The sequence below is a fragment of the Merops nubicus genome, unplaced genomic scaffold (assembly GCF_000691845.1).
Source record: "Merops nubicus isolate BGI_N331 unplaced genomic scaffold, ASM69184v1 scaffold20242, whole genome shotgun sequence".
Classification (NCBI taxonomy): domain Eukaryota; kingdom Metazoa; phylum Chordata; class Aves; order Coraciiformes; family Meropidae; genus Merops; species Merops nubicus.
The window spans coordinates 1-10436 of NW_008591810.1; the positions used below are offsets into that span (position 1 = coordinate 1).

General features: G+C 38.5%; 1 protein-coding gene across 1 annotated transcript; it reads right to left on the reverse strand.

Annotated features, from left to right (window-relative positions):
• Window positions 1-60: 60 nt before the first annotated feature.
• LOC103782628 (protein-glutamine gamma-glutamyltransferase 5-like) lies at window positions 61-10069 on the reverse strand (the record flags this gene model as incomplete). Its single annotated transcript, XM_008950407.1, has 11 exons — window positions 61-402; window positions 1358-1491; window positions 2045-2202; window positions 3098-3587; window positions 4789-5042; window positions 5156-5259; window positions 6256-6388; window positions 7281-7458; window positions 7685-7813; window positions 8222-8340; window positions 9890-10069. Coding segments are annotated over 11 exons (2221 nt in total), but the record flags the coding sequence as incomplete, so codon positions are not given.
• Window positions 10070-10436: the final 367 nt, after the last annotated feature.

Below are 10436 nucleotides of genomic sequence, written 5' to 3' on the forward strand. Positions count from 1 at the left end.
CTCGGATTGAAGCCTTGGCTGCAGATGGAGTTGCACAAGGGATGGCCGGCAGGCAGGTACACGAAGTCGTACACGGGCTGGCCCGCGGTGCCGCAGTTTGGGTTGCGCACGGGGATACATATATATTCACACATGGAGTTGAAGGCAGGATCCGCCACGGGGACAGGCCTAGAGCCGTTCACGGGCAGGGAGCCGTTCTCACACACTGGGACCGACCCGTTCTGACTGATGGGCAGGACACCGTTCTGGCTCGTGGGAGAGCATACTTCGGCCTTGGTGCATCCCTTGCAGTAGGCAAACTTGTGGCACCCTAAGTTGGCCAGGAGCCGGTGGCTGCCAAGCCGGTATGGTGTGAACTCCACAATGGTCCGTGCCTGCTGGTTGGATGCCAGTGTTCCCAAGCTGGACCAAGAGAAAGGAAGGAATTAGGGCCCTGGGTAGCTTAGAGACCTGAAGCCCTACAAGATGAGCACACATGATTAGGTTTGATTTGCTACGATGTGTTGGAGACAAACTTTGTTACTCTTGCCTTCTCCCCAGAAAAACACATTCTATGTTGTGAAAAGCATGATAAGAAATTCTGTCCCAAAAGAAGATTTGGAAAACTCCCATACTTGGTTCTGTAATTAGAACCAGAGACTCAATCATGATACTCTCTTGAGATTCTTCAAAACTGCAGCACCCTTCTTCCTCAAAGATGTATTCACTGCTTCCCATTTCCAGCAGCCTAAGTTGGATTGGGTAGCTTTGTGGAATCGAGTTCATTATTATTCAGTGAGAGGAATTCCTAATTGTGTCCCCTCAAAACTAGTCATACTTCTGTCAGTTCTCCTTGCCATGAAGAACAGCAGTGCATGCTAATGAGCAGTAACTTTTCCTACAATGTTATAGCATCCTGAAAGTTTCCAGTTTCCCGTGATTAACGTGTTATGAGCAGGGAATGCATATTGCTGTTTCTCTCTGTCACTTTCTAATTGTTCATGTATGTGGTGCCAGTTCATGAATATTTAGAGTAGTTCTATTAAAAACTCAACAGGGTTATAAGGATGGAGCACCCAGCTAGGATTTCTTGTAAAGAAAAAAGAGTGCATCCCCTTGCAGACAGAAATCTGAAACACATGCTTAAATCTTGAGGAAGATGAAGCAGCAGCAGCATATTTTCTCAGCTCTAAATGATCCATCAGTTTCAAGAGGAGTAAGGCTTTTAATGGAGCCTCGAAGTAATAAGGAGCAAACAAACCCATTGAGGTCCTAAACACCAAAAACATCAGAACTACTGTTTTCCACAAAACCAGCTCCAATCTAGTACAACTTAGTCAACCCCCAATATTATCATTTAAATAATTCATGCTCTTACTCAATGGTCATTGGCTCTTTGAATAAACCACAGCCTTCTAATGTCATCACGCAGTTCTTCATCTCTTCCTGGAGAGGATTGCAGAAGGAGATCTCCGCAGTACATGGTACTTTCAGCCTGGGTTGGCTCAGTAGCTACAGAACATAAACACATCTTATGTTTTGTAACCCTTACAAAATGAATAGTGAAGTAAATAAACGTAAGAAAAAGGATTATTCGTACATGTTTCATTCTGATTTACTTCTGTGATCTCTATACATCGCTCTAAATCAACTCTTAAACATTTAAAATCACGTTGTTCTTCGTAAAGTAAAAAAAAAATGGAAGAAAAACAGAAATAATTTTGACCTTATTGGCATTCTATGTAGGAGGTGGCCAATAAGACTCCTTAAGTACGTTCCTTAGATCATAACCCTTATAAAATGAATAGTGAAGTAAATAAATGTAAGAAAAAGAAAAAGGATTATTTGTACATGTTTCATTCTAATTTACTTCTGTGATCTCTATACATCGCTCTAAATCAACTCTTAAACATTTAAAATCACGTTGTTCTTCGTAAAGTAAAAAAAAAATGGAAGAAAAACAGAAATAATTTTGACCTTATTGGCATTCTATGTAGGAGGTGGCCAATAAGACTCCTTAAGTACGTTCCTTAGATCACAAATCACATCATTAAAATTTCTTTACCTTGACAATAACAGGTGGCCTGTTGATCACGATATCCCTGTTCACCATCAGAACTTCTCCACACTCTGGATCTGAGATAGCAACTACTTTTATAATGTTGTGATCACAGAGATAAGGTCCATACTGACTATATGATATACACAGGGGAATTTTTTTCACTGTAAAAGAAATAAATTTTAATTATTTTTTTGTTCTAGTTTTTTGGTTAATATTTCCACTTTCCTTCCTCCTAAAGTCTAACTGGCCCTTACAATGGCTTAATTAAATTTTAAGTTATCACAGCATCTTTGTAAACAGACATGATTCTTCCTGGTTTAGGGTGATACATTGCCACCTTCAACAACCAGCTTCACTGTTTTCAGTTAATATAACTGTATCAGTGCATTTACAAGGAAGTTGGTTTATTATCATTATTATTCAAAATTTGGAAACTATCATTCCTGTGTAATTCTTAAAGCAATAATTCTAATGTAGACAAATTGAAGCTTGGTAAAACAGAATGTTAATATCAGGTATAAAACTTCATTTTATAATATGTTTTAATTAATGGGATCATTTTTATTCCAGAAAAAAAGATATTTACCTTGAGAACAACTATTTATGTTCTGATAGACTTTTGCACTTTCCGGATTATCATATATCCAAAAATAATTACTTTAGTGATCAAAAGAAGTGTTTTACACTGCCTAATATCTTTTGACCAAAGGAAACAAATTGCTTTTCTGACAGACAGCTGCAACTTTGTCTTTATATTGAATACAGAATTCAGAATGGAACAGAAACAAGACTTTAAATTATCATAACAATCTCTAAGCCTTGAGAAGCTAAGGAAAGACTATGATTTACCTGTCATTACACATGCAGTATTGACACACTGTTAATTTTTCAGTGATCACCCTAAAGTGATTTCACTGTTAATATTTAACATATTCATTTCACTTCCTACCACTATTAGGAAGTCCTCACTAATCCTAAAAAACAATCTCCTGAAAAGAACAGTGGACAAGAGGGTATTAGACAAATTCACCTTCTTAGACAAATTCACCTTCTTACCTTCCCTTGGACCCAAAGTGACAGTCACATTGTCTTTCCAAAACTGATCCATTGGACAGCCACTGTAGGTTATTATTTGTGCACACAAATTAAAATTCAGGGTTTTGTTCTCACTACGCAAATTTTCAAGCACCCAGTTCAGGTGGACATCTTCACCATACATTGGGCAGTTGGCCATCTTTAACCTCACGTTAATTCCAGAGTCACTCAAAAATGGGTTTTTCAGAGATGACAGCTCTTTCTCAATGTAACAGTTGGAAGCATTGCAGAACCCTGGGTGAATTCTTCTGTAAGCCCGGTAATAGGCTTCTTTGTTTTTTGCAGAACCTGTTGAAGAAGATAGATGATAATGAATCTGCTGGAGGCATGAGAAGTCGCATCTATCCAAATAATAAGGATAATTAAATTTCTTCCCATCCTCCCAGAAACATAATGTAGTGCCTTGGTGTAGAACAAATTCACTAGATAATGAAACAAAAGATGCAGTAGTCTGAAAGGACAGAAGAAAATAATTACCTCAGAAAAATATTTTAAATATGATTTTATTTTTATTAGTTAAATTTAAAAATGGCCGTATATCTCAAAATGTATAGTTAGTGAAAAACTCAAAATGTAGCTCTTTATAAGGATTAGGGTGAATATGAAATGCTACCATGTCTCTCAAAAAGCAAAATACATCATTCAAACAAAGAAACTCTCAATTGTTTTCTCATTTGTTCCTGTTAAAAGCAAGGCAAACAAAAAAAAATCCGACTGCAATTTTACGATCAGCTGTGACCCACTCCTCAGTCCATTAGGCAATTTTGCTGCTTGAACTCCCCCCTGCTGCTGAAGGCTGAAAATCAGTAATCAGTAGCCCAAAGTCAGAAGAGCAGAATATCCTAATCACACATGAATTTAGTAAGTGAGCATATTTTCTGAAAGACCTGGTACAAGAAGCAACAAGTTAGAAGTTGATCCTTGGTTTAAAAGAATGTAGGGAGTTTCAGATTTTCTAAACTCCACTAATAATTTAAACTAAAGTACAGGTGAGACCAAAATGTATCCATATCAACAGTGGTTTTAAAAGGGCTGGAAGGCATCTCCTGTGAGGAGTGGCTGAGGACAAGCCACGCCTAGTGGCTTTTCTTCTTTTGAGGAAAAGAGGCCCACTGTGCTCTACAGCTTCCTGAGGAGGGCATGTGGAGAGGGAGGTGCTGAGCTCTTCTCCCTGGGATCCACTGATAGGATGCATGGGAGAGGCTCAAAGTTGAGTCAGGGAAAGGACTTGACATTAGAAAACATTTCTTTACTGAGAGAGTAGCCAAACACTAAAGCAGGCTTCCTAGAGACATGGTCAAAGCCCCAGCTCTGTCAGTGCCTTAAAAAGAGGCATTTGGACATTGCCCTTAACATGCTTTAAGTGTTGGTCAGCCCTGAAGTGATCAGGCAGTTGGACTAGATGATCCTTGTAGGTCCCTTCTAACAGAAACATCCTATCCCACCCATGTGTAATTACTGCATCTTTTGTTTGAATTATCTAAATATGTTTAGAAGTTTCAGAATCAAGATTTCTGAATAGAAAGGCATCTTCCTCTTTCTCAGAAAAAAGACAACGTCAGATTATTCTACTCATTTTAACACAAGGACATATTACATTGAAAATTCTGTACTATTAGCATTTTAAATTCCCTTTAATCCATTTAAAAAGCTTTCATCTTACCTAGTTCATACTTGTAAGCCCCAGTGATATCTTCGAACTGCTCACTGCCAACACTCTTGGTGATTAGACGTTGTCCACACGGCCAAGCGTCGCAGAAGAACTTGGTTTTTTTGGCGTTGTTTTGGGAAAGCCAGCTAACATAATTTGAATTTACTCGAGAAAACATATGATGACCATCATAGTCCAAGTCCACGTCCCCTTCTCTGATGCTTCGAACCCACGTAGGACCACAGCAAGCTAAACCTAAGCCAGATAATAAAAAGGTTATACTAGGTTGTCAGTAGACTCTACTGACTAGTAGAGAAACTCAATGACTTTAGCTGAGGAAAATAATTACAGCTATAGCAAATAGTTACCTCTGCCTGTTTCCAAAGGTGTCGGATCCAAACACTGCCAATCACCACAGCACTGATTTAGATCTCTGCGAGCCATCCAAGACTCATTCCAGCAGTGATATCGCCTGTAGGATGCAGGAATATAGGATTAAAGGTGGGCTTTTGGATCACTAAGTACAGTGCCATATGATGGGGGAAAATCATGTCAAAAGATGACCTTTTAATCAGCTGAAGACTCTCTAGGTCTTAATACTGTTAATGACATTTGGAGACAGGAGCTGTTTGTTTTGTTTTATGTTACTCAGACTGGACATTTGTTCCAGAACCCTGCAGACCTGATTGCAAAACATTCTTCTTGTAGCCCCTTTCTTCAGCTGATGACATGCTAACACAGTTCTTTTGTTTAAGTAGTTTATTTTCCTAATATTTTCCTCCTGGTTCTTTAGAGTAAAATAATATATTGCCTTAGTCTTTTTTAATGACTTAAAAATAAAAAAACCCAACCTCCTAAGTCTTTTATGCTAAAATAATGTCTTTGTTCCCTTAGTATTTCAATTTGACCATATCTTTTTGACTTGTTAAAGGACAGAGAACTCATTAAAAGCTCTCACAGATGAGTCTTGGATACAAACAAAATTCTGAGGCAGTGAAACTATGTACTCGCAGGCCAAGGGTGAAAATATGAAATTCTGACATGGTCAGTGATAATGTCATAGTTATACGGACATGAATTGCCAGGTTTACGAAAATTAAGCAATTTATGATAAGGAACCTTAGGAGGAAAACATAATTACTAACAAGTGATTATGACTGAAGATAATAGTACTAATCTGTGATAAATTTTCCTTTCCATTGCATGATCTACTTAGTATTTTTAAGGCTACTAAACTTGATGGTCTTATTCTCACAAGTGGGTTGTTTTGTTTTGTTTTTTTTCCTTTTTTGAAAATATAGATTAAGCAAACTGCCTCTTCATTAATTTCACGGTTTTGAAATGCACTATTAAGAAACTGAATAGCCTTGCCACACCAAAGAAAGAGATACATTGATCTGCTAGACTTATACTAATCTTTCTATTATTTAATTTTTGAGAAAAGCAAAAGAGTTTATTTCTTATTTACCATAGCTTGTCTTTACCACACAGGTTTTTCCCAGTACAGTCAAAAACTTCACTGATAGCAAGAGGATTCTCAATTGAGCATGGGAAACAGAAGTTCGTGACAACACGGCTTGGAATTCCCAAACACCTCATCACTGTAAGGAAACAAATAAAGTAATGAGTCATTGCAGATGGTAAGTAATCAAATTCTGCACTTATTTTATAAAGAGTTCTCCTATATTCTACTTTACAATTATGTAAACATAATGGACAGGAGGCAGTATTTGGGAGGTAGTGATTCTGTCTTCAAAGCTTCTTTCAGTAGTAGAAGAGTAGCCTGAAAATAGCCTAGCAGAAAGGAAAAGCTTGTTACTCTCTTCCACCTTCAAAAAAAAAAAAAAGCCAAAACAAGACCTGTTATAAGCTTGGAAATAATGAACCTGATCCTGTGTTAATGAAACACCATAATTCTTTTGTAAACAGAATGTCATACATAGATTCATCTATGGAATATTAATTTGATTTTCCTCAATGTAGAAGCAGGATGAGTAAATAAGTGGTACAAAGTTGGAACTCAGATTTTTTTATCTCTAGAGTTTAGTTCACTACTATCTCATCCTTTGCAACAAAAGAAGATAGTAGCCTGCTGCTTTTGTGTTTTGGAAGAGACATTGCTAGAGGTCTTCTTCCTGTTCATAACACAACATATTATTTGTCCTTCAAATGTCATCCAAATGATAAATTTTGGCTCCACAATGCTGCACTTGTTCTGTGCTTTAATAAAAGCTGCTGCATGTTATAAAGGTCACAGAAGAGACAGGACTGCTTTTCTTCTTGCTCCTCTCCCTGGATAGGAAAGCACAAGGCTGATAATAAACACTGTGTTAGGAGCCATGCTATATCACAACAAAGGAAAACTATTCCATCTCTTTTCTAGTAAAATGCTTATGAGTAATATTATTCCAGTAGTTTCTAGGGTCAGAGGTTTTTGATCCTGATTTTCTCCCTCTTCAGGTAAGTAGGTAAGAGCAGACTGAAATATCATACCTGTGCACATTACTGAAGCAAGAGACCCACAGTACCCATATCTGACCGGCCTGCATCTGCCGTTGTACCACTGCTGCAGAATGGGGACACTCCCATTCCAGGAAAATGGTTTTGTTCCTTTCAGGTAATCATTGTCTTCTGGAATCTTCATTATACTGTTAGTGATGTGGCTGCTTATCTAGAAAGAGAAAAGAAAAACAGCCTTTTCAAACAGCTGACCATGTCTTTACATCCTAAGCATATCACAAAATCCTCAGAGATTAGTGTTACAAGCTAGTTTTTCCTGTGAATCTGAGCACAGAAAGGATTTTCCCTGTCTTAGAACACAGTTCAATTTGTCTTTCTATAACACAACGGAGAGTGACCCAATCTATTCAGAAATCACACGTGACTAGAGGTCTTACCATGTGGTTCACCACCATGCTGACGTGCACGGGGTCATTGCGCCAACAACGGTCACGGTCAGAGCCATGATGGTAACTCGCACCCATGTCAAGGATCTTCAGGCAGATATCCAGAATCCCATCTTCAAACTGAGGAAGGAGAAGTTAACACAGGCATCATGGTATTCTTACACTGATAAAGATCCTTTCTTGTCAATAATCTAGCCTTTTACATGTATATTAGCTGCCCTCTTTCCTGCCTTCCCACCCCCCCCTTTTTTTCTTTATTCAAGCACAACTCCTGGTGCTCTGCATGGTTTTGTCTGCCTGTCTGAAGGAACACTAAAGGGAAAAACTTATCAATTTTGCTTATATTTGACTAACATAATAGTTTTCCTTCAGAAGCACAGTATTCTGTTTCACATCTTCAAAGAACGCCCTGCAGAAAACTTCCTTTCAGTTGTATGGGCTATGGTGAGATTCTCAAACATTTGTTTTTCCATATCATTTATCCATATATGGATGACATCTACTTCTGAACAAGTCCTCAAAAAGTACCTGTCCGTAGTGCCATGGTCGAGAGGTAATATGCTTGTGAACTCCCTCATACAGTATCCCATGTTCATTCAGAACATACTCTTCTCGTTGGGCCTGATTGTCCAGATACACAGTGTCATCTGGAAAAGACACAGAGCTATCAGTCAGACAATATGTACATTTCTAGTGCTTCTGTATCTTCTACCTCATTGGATTCCTCTTTCTTTTCCTATGTTTTTGATTTAAACACTTAAACATGTTCAAGGGTGTGGGCATCTTAAGTATTCACGAACAATTAATTTCTACGTACAGCTAGATATTATCTTTAATAAGTTTCTCCCTGCTGTAGTGCACCTGAATTACAGAATTTGCAATTTTATCTTCACACTAACTGTTCTAGCAGTCAAACACTGTGCACTTAGAATTGGGTATCTGATTTTGATCATATCAAAAGCACAGACAATGTGATTATTTGCCATGTAATGATTTTGGCAAGGTCCTACAGACTCCAGAACTGCTTGTTTCCAAATTCAAATCTACAGAATTTCATTTTTATTTGTACTATATTATTTCATGGCGATACCACAGGATTCACAAAATCACAGGAGGACTGAGGTTTGAAGGGACTTGTGGAGGTTGTCTAGTCCACCTCCCTGTCTCAAGCAGGGCCACCTAGAGCTGATTGCCCAAGACCATGTCCAGACAGCTTTTTAATATCTCCAAGGTTGGAGACTCAACAACCTCTATGGGAAACCTGTGCCAGTGCTCAGTCACCTTCATGGTAAAAAAATGTTTCCTGATGTTCAGAGGGACCCTCCTGTGTTTCAGTTTGTACCTGTTGCCTCTTGTCCTTTTGAGCCATCATAAAAGTGGGGGAAAAAAATTACATTACAACTCTACTACCATTAAGAAACCAAACCAAAATACTGGCTTGAGACAGTTTTTAACTTGGAGGGAAAAAAAAAAAAACCACAAAAAAAACCCCAAAACCAACAAAACACCAAAACAAACAACAAAATTCCTCTGTATTTCTCATTGTTTCTGTGGCTCCATTTCTTACTCACCAGCTAAGTAATAAATATATTCAATGTTTTTACTCATCATTAGCATTTTTCTTAACGCTATCTGATCATCACTAGAGTTCTTACCTGCACACCAGGGATTAAAAAGGACATAAAAGTCTCCAAGGCATCGCTGATATGTGTGACCAGAAGATGTGATTTGCATATTGAAAATATAACGCCCAATGCAGGCGTTGGAGGGAGGAAACACACTGATATTGATGCATTTTGGCTGATGAATTTTGTAGGAAGCACTCCAGCAGGTTTGATCTAGACATCTGCCCATTGGGAAGGTACATTTCGTCTCGTTCGTTTCACAAGGTCTGAGGCCTTTTCAGGAAAATAAATAAAATTTCAATCAGGCTAAACAAAGCACATGTAAAAGGCAAGTAATTTGCTTAACCATCGTTTGCAATGCAAACCTCCCAAGGCTGGATTTCTTTTTCACTTGTCACTTCTGTTGCAGGGTGAGAAAACTTTACATGTCAGGAGAACTGCCCGAGCTAGGGGAGGTAGTCTCCTCACAGAGAAAATGAACGAGTGGATACCATTTGCCACTGAAGACTATGGGAAATACTGCTACCAGCAAAGGACTGGGAAAGACCATACAGAGTTGGGGAGTGATTACCTGTCTCCACAGTGAAGACAGCCTGGTCCATGGAGTCATCCCATTCCCGATTTTGGAAGCGAGCATAGAAGCTGAAGGCTTGCCCTCTCCTTACTATCTGTCTGTCGGTCCCGAAGAAGTGGGTGTTATGAATTTGGCAATTAGAAGGACAGTTCAGGTTGACTTCTCCCAGCTCAATGACTGCAGGATGGAGAAAGGAACACAGTTAAAAACTCATCATTGAGTTCCCACAATTGGCTGAGGTCAAGATTACATGAAAGATGAGATACTGATGAAAGACAGATAATAATTTCAAACAAAAGAATTCAGGAGTTCATTCAAAATTCTTCAACACTGAAATTGAGACATACATTCATAAAAGCATCCTCACAAGTTCACCACTTCCCTAGTTTGCAGGTGGAAACTTGTATAATGCTTTGATTTTTAAAGCCATACTACAAGTTACTCATCTTTGATATAGTGCCTTCTTGCTTTATAAATACCTGATGCTGAGGGATGATATCAGCATCTCTGCCTTAAAAATTCATGTGGCTTTGGAATATTCTCT